At 29.9% G+C, this 26,035-nt stretch overlaps 2 protein-coding genes across 4 annotated transcripts in view; both read right to left on the minus strand.

Moving 5' to 3' along the window:
• Positions 1–381: 381 nt before the first annotated feature.
• Positions 382–10,218, minus strand: Pngl (N-glycanase Pngl). Its single transcript, XM_016052391.4, has 4 exons — positions 10,079–10,218; positions 6,594–6,672; positions 3,358–4,663; positions 382–731 (listed from the first exon to the last, which is right to left on the minus strand). The coding sequence occupies exons 2-4, from the start codon at positions 6,636–6,638 to the stop codon at positions 559–561; spliced, it is 1,524 nt and encodes a 507-aa protein (XP_015907877.3). The 5' UTR covers positions 6,639–6,672; positions 10,079–10,218; the 3' UTR covers positions 382–558.
• A 10,595-nt stretch (positions 10,219–20,813) lies between these two features.
• Positions 20,814–26,035, minus strand: part of LOC107439710 (uncharacterized) — a 42,112-nt gene continuing 36,890 nt past the window's right edge. For 2 of the 3 annotated variants that reach the window (XM_087157885.1, XM_087157884.1), the window contains exons 2-6: positions 25,986–26,031; positions 24,916–24,993; positions 24,525–24,620; positions 23,834–23,950; positions 20,814–21,097 (exon numbers count right to left, since the gene is read on the minus strand). In XM_087157885.1, the coding sequence (XP_087014011.1) occupies positions 20,932–21,097; positions 23,834–23,950; positions 24,525–24,620; positions 24,916–24,974 (438 nt within the window). In that variant the 5' untranslated portion in view covers positions 24,975–24,993; positions 25,986–26,031 and the 3' untranslated portion in view covers positions 20,814–20,931. The remainder of the gene's footprint in view (positions 21,098–23,833; positions 23,951–24,524; positions 24,621–24,915; positions 24,994–25,985; positions 26,032–26,035) is intronic. The other variant, XM_087157886.1, reaches the window with a different exon arrangement.

Here is a 26,035-nt window from a genome sequence, read left to right on the forward strand (position 1 = left end):
ATATCCCTTTTAACGTTTTATGTATACTTTCGAAAAATATTTTTACCATTAAAGTTTTATTTTAAGATTTAGTAGAATTTTTTTCTTCTATTTCTCGTTTTTTCAACTTCACAAATGTAATTTAATAGTTTTTAGTCATTTTTTTTCAATATTTAGTTTAAATATTTTTAATGAATAGGTATTATAGTTTTTCCCCCTCTACCTGGCACCAACAATATAGTAGATTATTTTTCAATAATGATTATTTCATAACTCTCAAAAATCAGAGGCCGGAGACGGAGGCACGAGTTAAGTTCTGATAAAAGCTTTAAGTAATGCCTCTACACTGAAAAGCAATATAAAGAACTAAATTAATTTTGATATCAAGAAAAGATAACGGCATAATTAAATAAAAATTTATTTAAAGATATAACTAATATAATTTAAAAAATTACAAAAATAGTAACAAATAATATAGATACAGTGTAAATAAAGATTAAATTATCGTGCTCTCTTAAAACTTTTTACCATCAGTTACTTCAGAAGGTTTCTAATTTTTTGTGTGCTCCATATGATCATTTACAACTTTCCAAAATAAATTTCCACTTCAAATGGAAATTCCTTAGAGTCTAAAGGCTGTCTAAAGAGTTGAGCATGCTGCCAAGCTTGTGGACCAATACCTTCACATAGTTCAGCAGTAATTATGAGATCGGTGGCTGCTCCTTCAAAGTCAGAAAATGTCTGCCGCAAGACTGAAATTTAAAATTTGAGGGCAAATTAATAGAATATGAAACTATTAGAATATGAAATTTTTGACATCTTACTCATAATTGCAATTATTAAAACATAATTACAACTATTAAAATATTAAGAACATGACAATTTCTCATAATTTTAACTATAAGAATATGAAATTTAGAATATTTACTCAAATTTCAATTTTGGAAAATGAAAACCTTAAAAGAAAAAACATACTAAGATAATTAATTCTTTCCTTCCTTAAGTCAACACGCAATAAAAATAGATACTCCTCAATATATTACAGACTTATTAAGTTTCACAATATTGCAGCCTCATATTACACACAGCCTCATACTACACAGCCACAATATTACAGCCTCATATGTAATATGCAGGGAATATGTAAAATGTATTAAAAAAAAGCAAAATGCAGCACCAAAAAATTCAAGACTCAAAAGTAATTATTTTATAATTAACTACCATATTTCTCAAATAAAATCATTATTTTCGCTTTGATTTGGATAATTTGATGAAATTCTTTTATTTTTTCTAATTGATTAAATTCTCTGACCAACCTCATCCATAACTACACTGTAAAATGAAATGACACATATTTTCTAAATATAATCGGATAAGGGACAGTATACTCTCAATATTTCGAAAACCTTGTTAGGTCAAAAAAATACTTTTCCACCCGGCATATATATCCAACTAATGCTAATTGGAATTTTTATGTCAAAGGGTTTCTTCTCAAAACCTTACTATTCCAAATTTTTTTCTGAAATAGAAAATGAACTTTTTCACAAAAATCACAATGTGAGTTCATTGTAACCCAATTATTTTCTATTTAATGCATAATTATTTCTGTCTTACTTTTAAAAATAAAATTATCATTGTTGTATTTAGACTTATAGTCAACTATCACTACATACATATTTAAAACAGGGTTCGTGATTTTTTTGATGTTTTTTAAAAAAATCAAAAGAATCAGATTTTTTTGATTTAAATCGGATTTTTTTGATTTAAATCAGATTTTTTTGATTTTTATTGAAATACACTGTATGAACTTTAATTTATGATTAAAAAAAATTATAAATGTTTAATCAAATTAACTTAATATTAAAACTATATTGTAACAATATTTTAGAAGCTCTAACTGAAATAATTTTTCATTATAATACATGACTTTGAATGCATAGCAACCATTTTGAAACAAATGCATGATTAAAATTTAAAGACTAGATGAAATAGAGAATTTAAATAATACTTCAGGGGTCTGTTTGGGTTTTTCTGAGAGGTACCTATTTTGTGAAAATTAAAAATTATATTAAAAAATCAACACAAATATAGTAAAAATATGGATTTATTGTTTCTTACGAGACACAAAAATAAAATTTTAAGAAAAAGTATTTTGTGTGATTATTTTATCATTTTTCCTAAAGTTGAATTTGTAAAGGTACCGGCTTGGACAGACCCCTGTGCTTTAACTATTAAAACAAAGTTTCAGTTAGCAAACCATAACTTTAATTTAAAATTGTGATTTCTTTTTTTTCTCTCTTGATTTTTAAAATGACAAAATAAATGTAGCAGACTGTGTTTATAAATGTAGTCATTCATCAAAAAATAATTAAATATTTAATCTATATATTTTTATATTAAAATATTCATTTTTAATTCTACATCAAAATAGATAAGTTAAGCTAAAAAAAAAAAAATTAGAAAATCTATGTATTCATTGGAATTTTTTTTCCACAAAATTTCTTCATAGAAAATCAGATCATATTGACATATGTAACTGTAAACATATTATGAGAAAAAAATACCAGTTAACTACCCTTCAAATAGACTTCGAAAGAGTTTGAAAGGGAAGAATGACACTATATTAGGAATAAAAAAACATCTGAATTCATCAGCCCTTTTTTCTTTTCTTTTTCTGCTTTTGGCATATTAGGGTAATTTCTTTTTAATATAACCTCAAGCTTCAGAAATATACATTTTCCACCAATAAAATATGATGTAGATTTTAATTCACGCTTTTTCATTCAAAAGGTAGAATTTTAATTAACATTATTTGTATTATTTCTTGAAAAAAATTAATGTTTATTAATTACTTTCTACAGCTATGCAAGTCTATATTAAGGCAGCATTAAATGTTTACTTTAATCTGTACTTTCAAACTCAAGAATCAAAAGATTTTTAAAAATGTAATTTCAAATGTGTTGGAATTTAACACACACCAAGAAAGTAATTTCGTTAGCTAAAATTAATTAATGCAGCAATTTATTTAAATTAAATTTTAATACTAAGAAAAGAAAATAATAAAAGTATCAAAAATTTAAAACACTGTTTTTTAACTTTTAAAATCAATATATAAAATAAAAAAATTAGTTGATTTAAATCAATGATTTTTTTAAAAAAATCATTTGATTTAAATCATGATTTAAATCGTGATTTAAATCAAGCTGATTTAAATCAACGAACCCTGATTTAAAAGTAGCTATTCTACTTCGATGTTAAAACTACAAAATTGTATAAAATATTTGAAAAAATATACCCCCAAATGACTATAGAAATTTGTACTCTCCTTAGAAGCCCCCTGTAAAAATATGAATGCAATGAAATTAAAAAACTACAGACCTGAATTAAGAAAAACTTTTTCAAAACATCCTCTAGAGCTTTTGATAGTCCATTTTACTTTACCATCTTGGAATGTCGTACCAAGAAGATTCAGTCTCAGTTTTTGAATGGCAAGACCACTATTTTCAAAATCAAATTTCCATACCATCATTCCCTTAGGAGATCCTTCTGTACGTGCAAGATAAGCCGTTTTCCAATCAGTCTCCACTTTTCTAAATATATTTTTAATATCGAAAACATACGTGTTCCAATTCTTGCACCTGCAACGATCGGCAGCAGAAATTCGAATGTATTCGTCGAGAGCACAACTGTATTGAATGTGGAAGTACCTTCTTTGCACTTCAAAGTCCCCCAAATTAAACGTGTACGAAACGGATACATCTTCAGCATCGATTTCTCTTCTCGCTAATCTCCAAGCCACAGAACCAGATGTACGACCTCCAAGTTCCTCCTTATTTGGTTTAGGAGGAGTTAAGAATTCAGACAGTTCCGAAACTTGCCTCTTTAAAAGAAAGTCCAGTTTCTCTGCTGTTGCATTAGATCGGCACCTTTTGGTGCAGTAGTTGATCCAGGATAAGACGAAGCTCTCCCGGCATTGGTACATCAATCTCCTCCTCAAAACTTCCGCAAATTCACAAGAATATCGCCAAGTAACGTCCTGAACTTCATCTTTTGAGAAAGCAATAACATAAGAAAGCTTTTTTTTCCAACCCACTTCATACAATAAGGGCTGGTCACATACATTTTCACATGGATCGCAATGAATCCATTTTTGTCTGGAGGGCGAAAACGTTTCCGTCCACAAATGGTCCGTCCAATCAACAATTAAACGCGCATCTAAATCCAATGCTCTGCAAATAAGAGTAAAGCAAATAGCCCACTCTCCACACCTTCCCTTTTTAGTGTCAAGCAACATCCGCGGATGGTTGTAGCGTGGAAAGCGGGTATACGTTTTACAAACAGAACAATAGTAGTTTTCAACAGTTTTTGCAAACCACACTGACTCTTCTTGTGTCGGCTCAATGGAACCTCTACTCTCGGTCGGCTGGCCGCAACGATGGCATTCTGGTGCATCTACCCAGGAGAAAAACGAATATTTAAACCACTGAAGAAGCTCTAAAACCAGACAATCTTCAAAGCAGTAGCAGACATCATCTTTTAGTGTTGAAAGAGTTTGAGAAGCTTTTATAGTTAAATCGTCGATTGGAATGCACTGCAAAGCATACTGGTGAATACTGTCGTCTTCTATTAGCTTTATGAGTTGAGAAAGCCATAATAATTTTCTCCTGAATTTTTCTTCATTTTTCTGAAGAAAAAAAAAAGAAAGAAGTAAAACATATTTTAAACAAATATATTAGCTTTATGAGATGAGAAAGCCATAATAATTTTCTCCTGAATTTTTCTTCATTTTCTTGATGAAAAAGAAGAAAAGTAAAACACATTTGAAACAAATGGCTTATACTTTAAAAATATTTTTTGCTTGAAATATAACAGCAAACAGTTACTTAACATTTAAAGTGTTTTCTATGGAACAAGCATTCTTATTTCTGTTTTAAAAACAGATAAAAAAATTTAAGGTTTGCAAACTATCTGTTTATGATCAACTTATAAAATATTTTATTTTAAGCTGTTGATGAACTTTCTTCTAATATCATTAAAAACTGTTAGTTTTAGTTCAAACTGGTAGAGGGACATCTAAAGAGCAGATCTGCATAGAAGTTTAAGAATAAATTTCAAAATTTTATTTACTATTAATTGTTTACTGCAGTGGAGTAAAGTAGATAATGGGGTAAAGTATGAGAAGGATATTTTTAATACTTCTGTGCTAGCTTTAGAAAGTTTCCAATGCTCTATATTTTATAATGAAATATCTAAAAAATAATTTATTTGGTTGACTAATTTATTTGGCTGATTTGGTTATTTGGTTGGTCCTACATACTAATTTTAATGCTGTAAACAAAATTTCTCTTAAATTTAATTTTTAAAGAGAAGAATGTATATTATACAATTAAAAAAATTACCAAAATAGTATAATGGAGAAACTTAACGGGCATATTTAAAGGTATAGATGAATTTTAAGGCAAGTTTCTGCCTTCATATGACAGTTTTTTCATGGAAAACAAAACAATTTCCTTAAAGTAACTAAATTCAATAAAAATACATGTCTGCTATAAATACATAGCAAAAACACTTTAAATTACCACTACAGATATAAATTTTTACACTTTTATTTATGTTTCAAATAAACCAAAAACTATGACTTTTCTTGATTTTTGATTAAATTGTGCAGAGTTCAGCAAAATATACTGCATTCGAAGTGAAACCTAATTTTGATAGCCATAAACTCTTCAATTTAATAACATAAAAAAAAATTTGTTTTTCTTTTAGAACATGTTTTTTTAAAGTATAATCATGGTACATTTATTTTAGACCATTTTTATTTCTTAAACTATGTTTAGATATGCTTTTTAGTGAAAGATATATTAATTTTAGAACTATACCCACTTTACCCCACTGTGGGGTAAAAGGGGTACATCAAAACATGTTCTTTTGAATGCATTACCACAAGAAAACAATCAAACAAAATAGATAAATTATGCTTCAGATTTAATATTTATTAATCTAATTTATATAAAATGTATCAAAATTTTCAGTAAAATAAATTTGATGGTCTGGTTTTAGAGCCTTCCTTAAAAAAAGCTTGATTTCATACCCACTTTACCCCACCTGACGCTATTAAATATTTAGTCACCTCATATTGTACGCTATTTCAGATCTAGTAAAATCATAAAAAATATTCAGAAAACACCTTTCCTAAGTCAGGAGGTAATCATGTGACAACTATTTCTTTTCTTATCTTATGTCTGTTTTTAACTTCTTAGTTCTATCTTTTTTTTTTTTTTGATGATTGAATTGGATTTAGTTAATTTTTACTTACACATTCCCGTAAAAGACTCCAGAGGGTCAGCAAATAGCATGTATAGGTGGCAATTTTTTCAACATTATGCCTTTATTCCTAGACATGCTGATAGATCTGAAGCTGGAAACAAACTAAAACTTTTCGAGATACATTCTGCATTATTATTGGTAAAATTCGTCATGAATTTGCTGTCATAGAAAAATCAGATGCTAACATTTTAAAATATTAACTTAATTTTACATGTCTCTCTTTAAGCAATGCTCTTTCACCAACCTAATACTAGTAACAATGAAAAAAACATTGATAAGCAACTTACAGTAACAGGTTCTATGACGGCAAGAGGAACATCTAAAGATGCCATTTCTAACACTAATTTCTTGTTGGTAGATTCAAAACTGAAAGAAAAAGAGAAACTATGATAGAAGAATATAATTATAATTTCTAAATCAAATTGAAGACAAGGGAATAGTTAATGCCAGTCTGTAAATTCTTACACTTATGGTATAACACATCAGAAATAATTTTGTAGAATCTGCAATTGTAATTAAGATCTTAAAGTATGTTGAAGCAGTACTTGTAATCTACCTGACTAATAACACGCTGCAAATGGAGAATAAGAACACAATTTAGTAGAGCACTATTTTAGTAGGTACACATCCTTTTTGGTATATAGCTGACCACCAATAGCCGCAAGTTTGTAACTTTAGCCAAATGCTTCCAATAGAACATAATTGAGGAATGGGGAAAAAAAAAAGTAATTGGTCCTTGATATAAGACAAATTACCAGATATAGATCTAGCCTTGTTGTCTCATGCTAGGAACTTCAGATAATGCTTAATGAGAGATGCAAAACTGAGTCTCCGATGAAATCTCTAGCTTGATCAAGACAGAACGTTAACCATGATGAATACTTAATTGTAAGTTGTCACACAAGGTTTCTTAAGCAGGGTACTTCAAGTTCCAATACTGCATTATCAGGCCGACTTTTGGAAAAATTTCTTCAAGTGGTAGTCTTAAGCTTATGCATTAATGTATTATTCTTTCATTTAGAAATTTGATTTAAAGAAATTTCTCACATCACTACTTGTAAATGATTCAAAGACCACTTTGTTGCAACCCTGTCATGATAAGACTTTTAAAATGTCAGAAAAATTACCAAATATTTTGTAAGCTTTTGTTTTTAATAGCCTACCGCTCAATAAAATATTTTGCAAAAAGCGTAGCAGTTGGCAGCCTTTCATTATTTTAACATGGTGGCCCATTATCTGAGAACTTTTCTGAACCTTGCCCAAAGGTGTATTGCGATAAAAGCAATTGGTGCATTGCTAACTATTGGTCTGCTACTAAGAATAGCTACCCGCCTGTCACTTAGTTCAATGATGAACTGCTGTGCAAAAATCAAAACTCCAACTAGCTCTTCAGTAATTTATTAATCGCAGATAAAAATGAATGAGCACATAAAACAGTCACAATATATAAAACATTAAAATAATAGACTAACAATAAAACCGAAATTAAACACTTATCAGGAAGAACCTTTCAGTTCATAGGAAGAACAACTGAACCTTGGAAGATACTGTCACAAATGATGTTCTGCAACTTTTAGTTCCGTCAGAAATTGTTCAAATGGCATTCTGTAAACAGTTTTGTTGTATATCTAATGATCAAATTTATTATATTTAACCCTGTTGCCCAAGGAAGTCATTTCGACTGCTTTTTAATTTCAATTAGAAAAACATTGATGCATATAATGACAAAATTTTTTAGAATTTGCTAGACAACTGCAAATAATGTAAAAATATTAAAAATTAATTTTAAACAAATTTCTTTACAAATTAGTTATTCTCTCACAATCCAGTGATTTTGACTGCTTTGGGGAAATATAGGTATACACTAAGTTTCAGTCTTTCAAGGGTTAAGTCTATTCCCAATTATACATATATTTCTTTAAACTTTTGATAGGGAAGTAACGAAGGGTAGGGATGTAACGAATATTCAGCCACTAAGCGGTCTTTTTGCTGAATATTCGGCAAAGTTTTTTTTAAATTTTTGGGGGGATTTGAATTGATTTCATAAAGAGTAATCTAAAATCGTATTTTTAATTATACATTATTAGAAAATGGCTTTTACACATATTTGTTAAATTCTAAGACTTGCAAACCTTTGTTTTGAAAGACAGATGAAAGAAAAAAATTTGAAAAATTGAAATTAGATTAATTTATACTGAATTGCGAGTTTTTTGTACTGCTGACTTTTTTAAAAATTATATTCGAGCATGTCAATTTTGTCGTTTTTCCAAAACTTTTTGTTTATATATATTTTTGTTTTATTATTTACAAATATTTTTGTTATGCTTCTTTTCCAGAGTTTTTGTTTTTATTATAGCACAGAATTTTAACAGAGCATTGTAATTTTTTTAATTGGACAATAAAAGAATTTCCATTTAGACTGAATTCTTTGATTGACTGTACTGAATTTTCCTTTACGGTAAACATAGTACATATTGTGCATACATAGTACGGTAAACATACAAACATGGTATACTAAACCTACCGATAACATAGAAAATTGTGATTTTTAATGTTAAAATTATATTTTAAGAATGAAGAACATTTTAATTCATTTATCTTTTGAATTTTAGGTTAACTTTTCTTTTTATCCTAGTTTTTTGTTTTAACAGTACTTTTTAAAAAGCGTTTCGTATGAATGTTGTTTTTAACCATCGACTTTTTTTAAAAATATGGCAATGGGAAAAAGTTAATTTAAATTTTTCTTGAAAATACAGTAATTGTGAAACTGGGAAGCTCAGTTTTAAACTATTCGTTCAAATATTAATATAAATTTTTATGTTTCGCTTTTGCATATAATCTTTTTTTAATGAGTGGTTTTAAGATAGTGCGACATTTTTTAATGAGTTTCAGAAAAATTATTTCTCATTTAACATTTTATAGATATTTTTTTCCTAAAAAATATTATTTTTAGCATTAGAGTTTTATTTTAAGCATTAAGAGGATTTTTTTCTTATAACTTCAAATTTTTTTTTAAAATAGTTGTTAGTCAGTTTTTTTTTATTTATCTCAAATTTCTAATGGATAAGTATTATAGTTTCCCCCCCCCTTTAACCCATACCAATACAGTTGATTATTTTTCAATAATGACTAAACTTATTCATAAATAAACAATAATATTTATTAATGATTTTTTTTTAAAAAAAATGTTGCTATTGGGTATTTGGCTAAATCACTATTCCTTACATCCCTAATTCCTAGAAGTCAAAAAAAGTTTATCTTTCATTTTCTTACTGATATTTTATCTAGAAAAAAAAATCTTAAATGAAATACAGCAAATTTTTTTAAATAATATAATCAAACTTATTAATTATTTATATCCACGCTTATCCTTAATGTATTTTCAACTGTTGTGATATTAATTCATGTGTAAAATGCTATTAATTACATGAATATTAACAAAGAGAACAATTTCCATTTATAATAATATTAGAAATAATAATATAGAATATTTTCAAGCATATTCTTCAAAAGAATATTACTAAAAGTTTTATATTTCTAGAAATATCTAATGTAAAATGTTAACCATTTAATTTGAATTCTTAAAGTTTATGATGTAGGTTTTGAGTTTGCGTGTTTTAAATGTAGACAGAGTTGGATTTTTGACAAGTTTCAAAAATTGGTTAAAAACGTCCAGGATGAAACTCTAAACATTGTATTATTTCACACATTATGTGCTCATTCCTAATTCTTAATAATTACATTAAAGTAAAAATTATAGTTCAAACTATACCTTTATTGCAATTTCAATAATCTTAGTTAATTCTAATCCATATAAATTTAATAAAATGGATTCTGAAAGTTACAAATTTCTTAATTAAAATGCTGCAGATTTCCTACGAGCAACGAAAAAATATTTTGTTTACAGATAAGATTGCAGAAGAGTACGACGAGCTGTTTGATTAGCTTATAGCTTTGTACTTCCATTAATGTATCTTATTGTTGAGGCTTGGTAGATAGCATTAAGTTGCAGTATTAGGTTGTTGTTGTTGTTAATTTACGTCGCACTAGAGCTGCACAATGGGCTATTGGCGACGGTCTGGGAAACATCCCAGAGGATGATCCGAAGACATGCCATCACAATTTTGATCGTCTGCGGAGGGGATGGCACCCCCACTTCGGTAGCCCGACGACCTGCGCGCGAAGTCGAGCACTTTACGGTAGCACAGTTTAACGAGGACCAGTACCGCACACCCTCGGTCCCTACGCAGACTGATCCAAGTGGTCACCCACCCGCACACTGACCGCAGCCAGTGATGCTTGACTTCGGTGATCTGCTGGGAACCGTGTCTTAGTGATCAGTTCACTGCGGGACTGCAGTATCAGGTAAGAAGCGGTTTGTGGCTTGGAAGAATTTGTAGAGGGATTGGAGTTTGATCCGAGGGATGGAAATGCTGGATTCTGAAGAGATAAGCAATGGTAAAGTTCTTTACGAGCATTCTGAAATGAGCGACAATTAAAGACGAGTAAGAACTGCCCGTAAGGACAGGTCGCTGTTGTAGCGCAATGTTTTAGGGCTAAGAAAATGGCTAATCTTGGGCCAATAAAGCCAGTAAATTAATAAATCCAGTAAAGCAATCAATGGCAAATAAAGACCGATGCATGAGGAAAAAGCCGACCAGAGATCGTCTACCCTTTGGAGGCATATATTCCGACACCAATTTTGTCTGATTGCTTGGATCCATCGGTTGCAGTTTAAGAGATTCTGATGGCGAAACTGTTAAAACAGAGCTCGAACCTGTAATGGGAGTAACGTTTTATTTTGAAATGGTAAATTGTAGAGATAAGTTGAACATTTGAAGAGATTTGAGTTGGAGGGTGATTCAATAACTTTATCTTGAGAAATATTTTTGCTGTTCATCTATAAAGAGTATAAGTGGAGTCATTTTACCCTGTGGAAAGCTGGATGGATTGAGATGTAGTTGATGGTAAGCTGGAGAAGATGATTGGAGTGAGATGTGTCGTAAATATAATTTTGTTGTTGTTGTTAATTTACGTTGCACTAGAGCTGCACAATGGGCTAAAATATAATTTTGCAGATATCCATTTAATGTCATGAAGGTAGTATACTTACTCCCACTTCTTTGAGAAGCAGTGGAATGGGTGTCCACTATAGTTGTCACACGTAGTGCAGCATTGAATAATACGTCTAGAGTTCGTAGACTGGTTTGTCTGGAAAAGGAAAAGATGTGGCTTCTAAAGTCAAGGATGCTCCTGATACAAGAGTTTAGAATTCGGAGCAAGTGATCTGATTGATCATCCCAACATAAGATAGAGATACATATAACCGTCGTTGGACAGTCGACCCAAATTTTGGGTTTACGACTACTAATGTTCAACTCCGTAGCCTTGTAATTTTGAATCCAATCCAGAAGACAAGGAAACTCCTGGATCAAGTATTGGGATAAATTTGCCTTCGCGGAGGACTTTCTGATGGAACCAACCCGCATTTGCGTTACATGGAGAGGAAGATAACGAGAACCTCCCACGGTTAGCCTGGCGGCAAGGGGACTCTAACCCATGATCCGTCTACCACTAAAGATATTTCACGTCAGCGCTGCTGTCGGTGCAAGCTGGATGCGGAATTCGCATCGACCAGCCATCGCCGGGAAAATAGAGATACAGTGAAATACAGAGAGTTTCTTTAGGATTTTCCGTTTTAACACTCTGAAGTGATAGTGAAAGGACATGTTGCTAGAGAAATGTAGGCTGAGTATTCTAAGGCTTTTAACCCAGGCGATTGGTTTGTTGGAAATGTTAAAACTGAAATTTTCGGCAAGCCGTCTCCTAGAGAAGCTAATGGTAGTACTTTTTTTCTGGGACAATTTCCAGGTTCCAATTATTACATCATTTCTGAATTGGTGGAAAGAGAATTGCATCTTGTGCGTAATTTCGTAACTGGATTTTGCCACAGCAATAAGATAAAGATAGTCTCCGAAGACAAAGCATAGTACGTCACCAAGGAGACCCAGATGAAAGTCAGTCATGTAAATCATGAATGACTTTATGTTGTTGTTGTTAATTTACGTCGCACTAGAGCTGCACAATGGGCTATTGGCGACGATCTGGGAAACATCCCGGAGGATGATCCGAAGACATGCCATCACAATTTTGATCCTCTGCGGAGGGGATGGCACCCGCTTCGGTAGCCCGGCGACCTACGCGCGAAGTCGAGCACTTTACGGTAGCACAGTTTAACGAGGACCAATACCGCACACCCTCGGTCCCTACGCAGACTGATCCAAGTGGTCACCCACCCGCACACTGACCGTAGCCAGTGATGCTTGACTTCGGTGATCTGCTGGAAACCGTGTCTTAACGATCAGTCCACTGCGGGACTGAATGACTTTATTAATTGTACACATGTTTTACACAAATTCATCATGATGAAGAGTTTTGCTTTTTAAAAAAATAAAACATGATTAAGAATGAAAGTTAATGTAATCAATATTCACTAAAACTAGAATTTCAGACAAGTTTTTTTTAAAATTAGAAATCCTAATTTTTAAAAAAAATATTTTTTCTCTCTTTAATGCTCATTCATTATACTCTCCCATTTAAAAGATATTTGTTTTATTCATATTTATAACTTAAATCTTATTTGCTGCTTTAAATATTAACTGATCTCGCAGTGGACTGATCGTTAAGACACGGTTCCCAGCAGATCACCGAAGTCAAGCATCACTGGCTGCGGTCAGTGTGCGGGTGGGTGACCACTTGGATCAGTATACGTAGAGGCCGAGGGTGTGCGGTATTGGTCCTCGTTAAACTGTTCTACCTTAAACTGCTCGACTTTGCGTGCGGGTCTTCGGGCTACCGATGCGGGGGTGCCATCCTCCCTGCAGAGGATCAAAATTGTGATGGCATGTCTTCGGATCATCCTCAGGGAAGTTTCCCAGACCGTCGCCAATAGCCCATTGTGCAGCTCTAGTGCGACGTGAATGAACTCAACAACAACAATTAAATATTAACAGGATTTTATACCTACTTTTAAATTATTCATTTTAAATGGAAATTGTGGAGATTTAGCTCAAAGTAAATTAAATTGAACGCTGTTAAGAATGTTAAAATAAAACAAAAAAAATTTTCGAATCTCACTTTTGAAAATTTATAATTAGAAAAAAGTTATAGTTTCATACAAAAATTATAGTTATTATAGGCGATCGCAACGCTCGAATACGCTAGTTTAAAAAATGACATTACTCAGAGATAAGCACCAGAAATATAGTTAGAATTCAAACATTTTCCAAATAGTGAAACGTATTTCCGGTGACCTTAAAGATTTCAAATATTTTGTTCAATTAATGCAAATGAAATTTATAATATCGCATGATCACTTGAATGCTTTTCTTCATTTACTTTGCTATTAATTGATTATAACTAATATGCATTTACAGTTAAATCACAATCGAAACTAATATGTCTGATTTTACTTTGCATATTAGTTATGACTAATAAATAGCTACAATATGCAGTTATGAGTGTGAGTTAGCTGTAAATCCCAATTGATGATATTAATATCTCACTTTTGTTCAATTAACTTACTATCATAGCTAATTAAGGAAAATATATGTAACACTGGAATATATTTCTTTCAATTATTATATTTTTCAAATACATGCTATGTAAATTATTGGGCAATTTGTTTTTTAGGTTTGTTTTGCTTAAATCGTGCTTCATTTTACTTAATGTCTTAGAATAAATAATTTTAAATGGAAGAATTCTGATCTTAAATGTTCACAGTTACAATTAGGAGGATAGTATTATCACAAGCTATCTACACTAAACGCCTGCGGCATGATGAATAGTTAGAAAGGAGGAAAGCATATACTCAGGCTTAAAAGTTGTGTTTATGTATGTATTATTGAAACTAAAAAACATAATGCAGTAAAACTTAAATTAATTAACTTAATAGCTGTAATATGTGGAATTGTTACTATAAAGAATATAATTTTACAAAAAGATTTCTGAAACCCTGTTCATTTTATAATACGAGGAAACAATTTGATAAATACTCACCTTAATACTTCTTCCTTAATACGTTCTGTAATTAGCTTTTTTATTTTTTGGATGATGCGCCTTAGAAGGGGCAGTAGAAGGAAATACTTGATATTAAAATAATGAGCAAGATCTCATACTAAAGCTCCACTGAGCCATTTTGAACCAATTAGGACATATATCCATTATAATTGTATCCATTAAGACATATATCCATTATAATTGTATCCATTGAGACATATATCCATCATAATTGTATCCATTAGAACAGTTCACTTACTGACGCCTCGAACTATTGTGCATCTTAATTCATGTCATTATATTCATCCATGTGGGAAATTCACAACTCACTATCAAAAGCTAAATTCGAACCCATAAAGACGGGACGAACTCTACAGGATCTGCAAATTTATTTATTAGACGATACAAAACACATGGAGCAGTGATGGCTCAGGAGATAAAGCGTTCCTTTTCCAATGAGGTGAACCGGGTTCGAATCGCAGCGAAGGCTTGTTGATACGAATTCTGCATCCGGCTTGCACCGACCACAGTGCTGACGTTATATATTCTCAATGGTAGACGGATAATGGGTTAGAGTTCAGGCTAACCTGGGGACGCTTTCGTGGTTTTCTTTCCACGTGACACAAATGCGGGCTACTTCCATCAAAAAGTCTTCCATAAAGACAAATTTCTCACAATACTTGATAAAGAAGTTCCCTTGTCGTTTGGATTGAATTCAAATTTACAAAGCTTCGGAGTTGAGCATCAGTAGTCGTCGACCCTGAAAATTGAGTTGGCTTTTCAACGGCGGTTATAAAATAAAATGCAAGACACATGGAGAAACAAGTTAATGTAATTATTAATATGTTTTACTATTATGCCTATTACCGATACAATAATATAATGTTGGATTGGGTAGGCTGCTCAACGACGGTTATAAAATAGAATAATATAATGTTCATTATATTTTATTATATTTAATACAATGTCTAGCATAGATTAGGTTTCTAGTACAATAATTAGTGGCTCATAAATCAATCTTATCAATTATAAATAATGTACCAAATAGACTTCTGAGAGAAGAATATGGCATTTTTATAAATAATTTAAATTATATAAACAAATTATAATTTAAAGGTACTAAATAAAACTTGTGTGTATATTTTATCTATGCCATATCGTTAAATAGGCTTAATGAGAGTTATAAATAATATTAAATACATTATATCATTTACCTAACTTATTAATAAATCATTTCTCCAAAAATCTTTAAAAAAAATGGGGATGTTTTGTTCTAATCTTTTAATATCTATAAAAAAATGAATAAGTAAAGCTTTTTTTAAAGGAAGATTTTTTCCCCCGCCTTCTTAGTTTGAAAGTATCATATATCATGTTATTTATTTTAAAAAGAAAATTGGTTGATCATTTTGATAGGTATTCTTTTTTATGAAATTCATTGATAAATTTTGACAAGCCTTGAAGAGATAACAATCCAAATAAGTTAGGCAATGTGTAATGGGTTTGCATATTATACATAATTTGTTTCATAGATTATATTGATTGTTTATAGATTGTTTTATAGATTTTTTTTTTAAATAAAACATTTAGTTTTTGTCGACTTTAAAAATTTTATTTTAAATTTTGTTTTGAAAAATCGGACTACTGGAATATCTTTTATTTCATATGTTTTTGTTTGTTTAGTTACCAATTTACACTTATGAAAAAAAAGCAGTTGATAATTTGAAAGAACAAATTTGTTTCATAATTGCAAAAAAAATAAAAAAATAAATAAATAAATAAATAAATAAATAAAATTAAAAAAAAAGAAAGATTAGTAATGATGTAATTTGAACTAGTAAAATGTGAAAACAACCAAGAGTTTAAATATAGGCTTTTTCAAATGGGCCCAGGTTTAAAAAAACCTGTTAAGTATTAAACTACAATAATAATTAAGAAATAAACTACAATAATGTTTAAGAAAGGATTTTCCTTTTATTTTTGAAAAGACTAAAATTAGATAATATGAGGATTTTTAATATAAAAAGAGTTTACTAAAAAAAAAAAGAAAAAAAAGAAGAGAAAAACGAAGAAAATTAATTAGTTTTATTTACTGTGCATAAGCTCCAAATATAAATAACTCGTAAAATAAATTATCTTTTCGTTAATCTTAATTTTCTCTTTTTTTTCTTCTAATGCTTAATATATATATATATATATATATATATATATTAAGCGGTCACTGAGATGAATATATATATATATATATATATATATATATATATATATATATATATATATATATATATATATATATATATATATATATATATATATATATATATATATATATATATATATATATATATATATATATATATATTAAGCGGTCACTGAGATGAACCATTTTTCAATTCACGAAGTGTTGGACAGCCGACTCAACTTTACGACAGTAATATGTTTCAAATAGGTAGCCTTGTAATTTTGAACCCAATCCAGAAGAAAAGGGAAACCCTGGATCAAGTATTGGGAGAAATTTTGCCTTCGTGGCTGATTTTTTTGATGTAACTAATCCGCCTTTGCGTTACATGGAGAGGAAGACCTCGCGAACCTCCCACGGTTAGACTGACGGCAAGGGGACTCTAACCAATGATCCATTTCCCTTCCGAAGGTATTTCGCGTCAGCACTGTAGTCGGAATTCGCATCGACCAACCATCGCTGGGATTCGAACTCGGTTCATCTCATTGGCAGGCGAACGCTCTATTCTCAGAGCCATCGCGGCTCACGATATGTTTTTTTTTTTATATATATAACCGTCGTTGAACAGCCGACCCAATTTTGGTTTACGATTACTAATATCCTACTCCGCAGCTTTGTAATTTTGAACCAATCCGAAAGACAAGGAAACTCCTGGATCAGTACCCCCAGAGGTATGATTTGATACGGGAACATGGCGGAATTTGTGACTCGACAAAGTTAACGCGCATCAATCACCATTTGCTGCATGGGGAGTCTTCGGCCAGAGGGGATCGAACCCACGATCTCTTGGACATGGGCCCAGTGCCCTGCCAACTAGACTATCCCGGCCCCATGATGTTTGTTTTTTTATTTTTTTTTTAAATTTTGTTTTATAACCGTCGTTGAACAGCAAACCCAATTTTTGAGTTTACGACTTCTAATGTTCAACCCCGTAGCTTTGTAATTCCGAATCCAATCCAGAAGACAAGGAAACTCCTGGATCAAGTATTGGGAGAAATTCTGCCTTTGTGGAGGACTTTTTGATGGAGCTAACCCGAATGGAGAGGAAGACCACGAGAACCTTCCACGGTTAGCCTGACGGCAAGGGTACTCTAACCCAAGATCCGTCTACCACTGAGGATATTTAACGTCAGCACTGTGGTCGGTGCAAGCCGGATACGGATTCGTATCGACCAGCCATCGTTGGATTTAACCAGATTCACCCGTTCATATCTGTTTAAAGTCAATAATAAAAGAAGTTAATTGGCATTAAAATTTTTAATGTAGAGGAAGCGGAAATGCTTCGATGGCGCAAGCGAAAACGCCCATTCTTATGACTCACCAGACATAAATTCTTCCGATTGCTCGAAGCATGTTACATTTTTTTCCCACTTTAATAATTTTTGACCCCGATAAAATTTTCCCATTGTGAAATACATTAGCTGATGTCTCCATCTCTTTTCCGTTAAACAGTCCGTAACCCTATAGTTTTCCCGAATATCTTTATAAACTTTTCTAGTTAATATTTAAAATGGGCAAAAAATGTAAAATTATCTGGGTTTTTATAATGAAATAACTTAATATTTTATTAAGTAATATTTCATTTTATAACTGGGGTGGGCTTGCACAACCGAACCCTATTTTAAGTTTGCGCCTATGTTCAACGCCGTAGCCTTATAATTTTAAACCCAATCCGGAAAACAAGGGAACTCATGGATCAAGCTCGGCACAAAGTCTTCGTGTAGGATTTGAAATGAAACATTCCCGCATTTGCATTACGTGGTCAGAACCACGAAAGCATCACGGTTTAGTTCAAAGACAAGGAAAATCTGACCCATGATTTGTCAACTAAAGAGAATAATATCAGAGAGCAAAATTCTCATCTAACAGCCATTCTTGGTTAAATGGCAGGGGGGCAAGCACTCTATGTTTTAAACCAATTTATATTGTTTGCATAAATGTTTATTATCCGGCAGAGTACCCTAACCAGTTGGATAATAAATTAAATTTTTACCGGACATCCAGGAACAGCTAGAAAAGATGTAAAATTTTTGCCGGTTTCGCGAGAACCGAAATATAAATGATGCAGTTTTTGACAATTATCGACCAAATGAAAAGGTTTAAGAATATAAAAAGATTTCTTTTTTACATAATTTTTAACTGGAAAAGTTCAGTCTAGGAAAATTTTCATTTCCGAAAGCTTTTTACAAGTTTTCTGCCTAACAGTTTTAGTCGGATGGAAGGTCATTGATGATGTATTGCCAAATAATCTTATCAGACTAATATTGGACACAGGGAATTTGCCTTAAAAATTTGAAAAATAATTAAGGTTTAGAAACGGTTAAGACTTAATTAAACGGTTAAATTAAAACGAACTGTTTTTTTTTACCATTTTTGTGTCGCAATATATATAATTTATTTATAATTTAATTTCTGAATGCTTATGGTGTTTAGTAATCACCGTCGCATAATATTTTAAATATGAAGTCCAAAAAGTGATCAGTTTGATCTATATGGTGTTTAGTAATCATCGTCACATAACATTCTAAATATGAAGTCCAAAAAGTGATCAGTTTGATTTATATGGTGTTTAGTAATCATCGTCACATAACATTCTAAATATGAAGTTCAAAACGTGATCAGTTTGATCTAATCTTGCGTTCTTCTTAAATGACTTATCCGGTTGTTTAGTAATCACCGTCACATAACATTTTAAATATGAAGCTCAAAAAGTAATCAGTTTGATCTATATGGTGTTTAGTAATCATCGTCACATAACATTCTAAATATGAAGTCCAAAAAGTGATCAGTTTGATCTATATGGTGTTTAGTAATCACCATCACATGACATTTTAAATATGAAGTTCAAAAAGTGATCAGTTTGATCTAATCTTGCGCTCTTCTTAAATGACTTATCCGGTTGCATAGCAATATTTTAGACATGAATAATGCTTTCAAAAAATTGGGTATATTTTATTTTTGATATGAATTCTAAGGACTTATAATAGGCGGTGATTAAGATCATCGTGTGAATCACATATAGCTCATTAAAATATTACTAACCTTCAAATAATTTTTAAATAAACTTGAAAACACCTCTACTATTAATACGTTTAAAAATTCCAAGTTCTTATGAACTTAAACTCAAAACTTAGTCTCTAGTAAGATGAATTAACGGATATTGGCCTTAGATATGGGAATAAAAAGGTGACAAATCTTGCTCAACGTGAAATTTAGAGCATTTTTTTCTCTCAACATTAAGTGACTTTAACTGTGTGTCCTGTAGGAAGATCAAGTTTTTGTTTATAGGAAAACGGAATATCTTATTTATCGAAAAGGCTAATTAACGCAAACATTAAAATGAATTTTAACACAAAATAAAATAAATTTTTTTCCTTCGTTGCCCCATTAAAATATCTATTAAATTCGACGCTTCATTTATATATAACTCTTTGAAGATTAATCACACTATGCAATATAAAAATTTTATTAATAAACAGTTTTTATTTAAACTTGAAGCTGAGTTATGAAAAACTAAAAATTGAGAAAAAACAAAACAAAATCGTTTTATGTTTTGTTCTTTTTTAGCAAATAACCGTTCACTGAAATAGCGTTAAACTTTAAAATAATTATAAAAATAATATTAATATACACTATTATTAAGCTTAATTCATGAAATATGAATTCAATGTCTGCTTACTTATTTAATATGTAAATAAAAAGACACTTATTATTGTTTTTTTATTTTTTTATTTTCAGTGATATTCATTTTACATATCTGAAACAAATTGTATCATAACAATGTATTAAATTGAATTGCACATTTCGAAAAATTGTAAGTCTTTCATAGCAATATTATTCTTTTATGACGTCAAATTTTGTTTTCGTCGTGCAATGTTCAAATTACTGTTCTTAAAGTTCTGCAACAATATCTTAAATTAAAGTACAAATTTCGGCAGATATAAAATTTTCACGACGATGTTATCTTCTTTGATGGCCAATTATTTTGATGTGATATCCAAATTACGTTCTTAAAAGATCCTTATGAATTTATTAAACGAGGTTATACATTTTAACAGATATAGAACTTTCACAACAATGTTAACTCCTGTGATGTTCTGTTATGTTTCTGTGATGCTCAAATTACAGTTCTTATATTTTCAGCAGAATATATTCAATTAAGTTGCAAAGATTGGCAGATGTAAGACTTTTACAACCATATTATCTTTCGTGCTTTTTTTTTTTTTTTTTAAATTTTTATTTTACAGCAAGCACTCTATAAATTTTTCAAATTACGATAGAAATATGATGAAAACTTTTTTTTAGATGTTTGAAGATGGTATGCTCAAAATTTAATTTTTTTTGAACAACCTGTTAAACACTCTTGACAGGAAAGCGAAACAGCCTTTCTTTTTCATTTTGTTTCCAGCTTTTTCATCGCTTTCGCTGTCTTCTATGTAATCCTCCTCATCACTTCCATCTCTTAAGTAAGATTCACAAGAATCATATGTCCAATATCTGAAATTCAGAAGGAATATTATCGCATTACTATGAAGCTTAAGACAGTGTTTCTTCATACATAAAATTATTGTTTAAATACAAAATTTTATAGAGTGTAAATTCTCTTGAATTATGGGTAAAATTATGAGTTCACAGGTTTTCAAACAAGAGAGTTGTAGAAAGTAAATTGCATCTGTATTCAAATAAACTTGCGGTCGCAGATGTTTCGCAATAGGACAATGTTTCTGTTTCATGAGCTTGTTGTAAAAATACAAAAACTGGTAGAAAGTAAAATGTCTAAAATTTCATATAAAATGTTTTAAAAATAAAACAATGTTTTTGTTATACAATCTTGTTTTAAAAGTACTAGCTTTGTAGTTACTAATTTGAGTTTAATTTCAGTTGAATTTGATAAAGTACTAGTTTTACGTCTTGTTTTTTAAGTTTATAACTGATAAAAAAAGTTTGATTATTAGAAATTATACGCATAAAAAATTTTAATCAAAATTTTGATTTCTTTCTATATTTGATTAAGAGTAGATATTTTGTTCTTTGTTGAAATAGTACGGTCGTACAGAATTGAAATTTTTCAAAATTTAGAGATTGTGTCTTAAAACTTAGCTTTAAATTTTTATGTTTTTGAATTCGAAAGTCTTGTTTCTTGACATTTTTAAGGAGCACGATTAATTCTTATTTTTAAGGTTGTATACGATAATTCTTTAAATTAGAGTTTAAAATGAAATTTACAAAAAAAAGTTTTTGTTTTGCATAATATCAAAGCACGGAATCAGATCAATTTTTATGTATCGTTGTAACTTTTAAGGATGCATTTGATTACAAAGATATAATTTTTAGTCTGAGGGCGAGAAAAATAACGATGCCATCAAGAAATAAATATCACGAAAAAAAACTACAATGTTTCTCCTTTACAGTAAAAATGATTTTTATTACTTATTTCAATTAAAAACACAATGCACAATTTTTATGTTTTGTATTTTTTACTTCTTTCGACAAATTAATAAAATTCTCTTAATTATCAAGTTTATAGCAAAGGCCTAAGACAAATTAATGTCTCTTGAACATTACTAATTCGGGTTATTTATAGATGTTAAAATTTTAAGTTATATCAAGATATGAAAACATATATTATGCGAATATGAACAATGATTTTTAAAAGTAAAAATTATTTTTATTACATATTGTAATTAAAAGCACAACGTAAAATTTTTATGTATTGTATTTTCTGCTTCTCTCGACAAATTAATAAAATTCTCTTATTTATCAAGCTTATAGTAAATGCCTAAGACAAATTAATGTCTCTAGATCATATACTGATTCGAGCTATTTATAGATGTTAAAATTTTAAGTTATATCAAGATATAAAAACATATATTATGCGAATATGAACTATTACTATACCGTAAACCCATTTTTTCAGTTTGTCAACTTTCAAGTGGTCAAACTTTTGTAAATATTAAAGAAAAAAGGCTTTTAATAGATGTTTCGGAATCGCTATTTATCCCTCCTTAAAGCTGTGAAATCGATTTTAGAAAATATTAACAGTTACGCTGTTACTGTATATTTTTATAGAACTGCTGACAAATCTCTCGTATGGGGCGAGTCTAACCCATTCTACTAAAATGAATGTTAACATTGTAAATAATCAAATTTTACTATTAAATTGTTATATTAGTTACTATATAGGATATTTATGAAGTAAAATTCATAACTTTATTATATATTCCATTTTTTTATTCATAAAATAACACAAATTGAGTATTTGATCGATTATCCCATTTTGATCACAGTTTTGTTTTTATAATCATTAACATTATAAAATAACATTTTTTTCTGATTATTGTTGATAAAAATAAATTAAAATTAATATAAATTTACAATTAAATAATTAATAAATAATAATAATTAAAGATTATTCACAAAATCGAAATTCAAACATTGGGAATCATGAAAAATTTCGTATGAATATAATTTCGAACCATCTGTAATAATAAATAATAATTTATTTAACTTGCATTAAATAAAAAAAGTTAATTTTGTAATATAAAAATTGAAAAAATAGGTGAAATAAACATATTTTATATTTACATTTATATTTAACCTATAAATTTTCTTATTAATGATAAATTTATCAATGCAGAATTAAAATAATATACTCAAATTCATTTAAAATGACTTAACTTTAATATAAAGAAAGTTCTAAATTATATAATTATGCTTTATTAAAACTAAATACGAATGGGTAGACTCGCCCCGCGAATTCTGGCTTTTTGTTTACAACAGCAAAACTTACATTCTTTTTGTTTTTTTTCATATAAAATTAATGTAATCTTAGTCTTAGTTTATCACTTAACCAAAGTGAAAATAGTAATAATAATAATAATATACTTATGGAGCACCAACTAAAAGTTTGCTGATTTTCAATACAAATCTCTCAAAAGATGTTTGAACAGGTCGGTTAAAAAGACACCAAATAAATAAAAACGGATCAAACTACTACAGCGCCATCTTCCTTAGAGTCTGAACTAAGTCCTCCGTCGGTAAAATTTTTTTTATTTGCAATTTAAAATAGTGAAAATTAAATAAAACTAAAATGGGTAGACTCGCCCCGGTTTACGGTATATAAAAAGAAGTTGAAAACTGAAAAAAAAATTGATTGAAATTTAATGAAATTGAAGAAATACATGTGTTTTATGGATGAGTCTCTAATTGAAAAAAAATCGTTAGTTTAAATACCTGTTATCCGGAATTCCATACTCGATGGAATCCTTATCATGAACTTTATCCATGCTGTACAGTTTTGCAATCATTTTCTCAGTGAAATAACTGGAGTACACCTTCTCATCACTATCACTAAAAAGAAAATGAATCATGAAATTTAAAATAGTATTTTTGCTACATGAATTTGTTATTGAAAATGATGTGTTTTGTTATTGTTTTTAGTTTTTGAAACACACATTTTATACCGATTGTTTCATGATTTCATTCATTCCTAATGGCAAATTAGATCTTTCTGATTTAATATTTTTTGGTTTTTATCCCATATTAGAACATCTTTCCTAAGTTTCGCAGATTTGTTATTATTTTTATTTTTTGAGATAACACAGAGACCTTTCAGTACTTAAAAATTCAGAATGATTTACACCAGTCCCTTTAGTGTACTATAATGATGAACATCGAATAATTATTATGCGTCATTTTAGGTAAATTTATCATAAATTTTTCTCATTATTGAGTCATTTATATTAATAAAATTTATACGACCTAAAATATAAAAGAAAAGTAAATTTCTGCCAATTTCAATCTTTAAAAGAAATTCTTTAAGTAATAAGAATAATATTCAAGATATGTAAAAATTAATTTAACAATACAAATAATTTTACCAAGAACGTTACCACGTAATTAAAGGGAAAAAAAAGCAATATACCTTTTAATTTCATCCACCACATCTACGTCATTCATATCATTATTTCCAACAAATTTATAATCCATCTCATTTTTAAACTCCAATATCATTTTCTCTCTAAAAAAACAACAATTCTTATAGAGTTTTTTAAGCACTAGTTATAAATTAAGTAATGGAATCTAAAGCAAAAACGTGGTTCCTCTTAAAAAAATAAACATTTCTTTCATTCAATGCATTTGGATTTTCGACTTTCAAAAAAAGCGAGGACAAGCAACTAAAAATAAGGTTCACATTGTTTAGTCAGGAGAGCTGTTCGAAATTTCAACACTTTCGTTGCATTTTACTTTTACTTGATTTCAATTTTTAAAATAATTTTGGAAACAATATGAAAAATAATATCTATTTAATATACCTTTCATCAAACTCATCATCTTCTTCCTCAGACATAACCTCTGCCTCTAACTCAATCATATCCTCATCACTTTCGATGCTAGAGATGTAAAAGAAAACAATTCTTTTAATTCTAAAGTTAATAATAACTTCTTTTTTGATGAAAAAGAATTTTTTTTTGAAACTAATATTTATGTTGCATGTAAGTTCAGTTGAAAATTTTCAGTTACGGACTTCGTAACAACAGTTTATAACTTCATTTAAGCAACAAGAAATTTGCTTGCTAAGAATTATGATGTTTTCCAATATTGTTTAAAAAAATGATTTCATTTTTAACGAAATGATCACTGGCATCGGTAATTTCCATATTCCTCCAGGTAGTAGAGCTTTCAGTAAAACTCAGAACAATATTTATGTTGTGTATTACATATGTAAAATATATCTAAAAGTATAACATAAAATAGTTGTCCTAAAATATCTATCAAAAAATTTCTTCCATTTATTGTTTCGAATAAAATTAAGATTTTTCCGTTATTTTGAAAATGGGCAAAAATTTCATTTGGGTCTAATTAAAAAGATGCTTTATTCTTTGATACTGTTGAATCAAATTTTTAAGCAGACCAGTTACTGAAAAACAAACAAACAAAGTACATTCCGTTTGTATTTAAACATATTGCATTTTAGGCCGGCCAGGTGGCCGAGCGGTTAGCGTGCTTAACTGCGAAGCCATAGGCTGCGGGTTCGAATCCCGCTCTGGGCATAGATGTTTCTCTCTCTCTCTCTTTGTGCTGTCCTCTGTTGTGTGTGTGTATGATGTGTGAATGTGGCCCACCCTATAAAACGGGTTTGTGGCAGTGTGGCGTGGGCAATGTTGCTCGCCTCCGTGACTTTAGTTCACAGGTGCCCACTGGGTAACGCGAAATGAGCAACAATTCTGGCATAGTATAGGCAAAGATACAAAATTCAGTGCCTGTCATTGGAAAAAAAAATATTGCATTTTAGATTAGCCCCGAAAGCACCCTTTTAAAGATTACGAAGAAAAAAAACTAAAATAAAAGTTAAAATTTGATATTTTAGAGAATCACTACTTACTCTACATCGACATCGTTCTCATCCACTTCACTTTCCTCATCATAAGCTAA

This window comes from Parasteatoda tepidariorum, chromosome 2 (genome assembly GCF_982258835.1).
Source record: "Parasteatoda tepidariorum strain Cologne lab strain chromosome 2, Ptep-v5.0, whole genome shotgun sequence".
Lineage (NCBI taxonomy): Eukaryota > Metazoa > Arthropoda > Arachnida > Araneae > Theridiidae > Parasteatoda > Parasteatoda tepidariorum.

Coding starts and splice junctions, on each gene's coding strand:
- Pngl (XM_016052391.4), bottom strand. CDS start 6,638: ATGGCATCTTTAGATGTTCCTCTTGCCGTCATAGAACCTGTTACT. Junction 4,664..6,593: donor CCGTCATAGAACCTGTTACT/GTAAGTTGCTTA, acceptor TTTTTTCTTCAG/AAAAATGAAGAAAAATTCAG. Junction 732..3,357: donor AAAAGTTTTTCTTAATTCAG/GTCTGTAGTTTT, acceptor TTTAAATTTCAG/TCTTGCGGCAGACATTTTCT.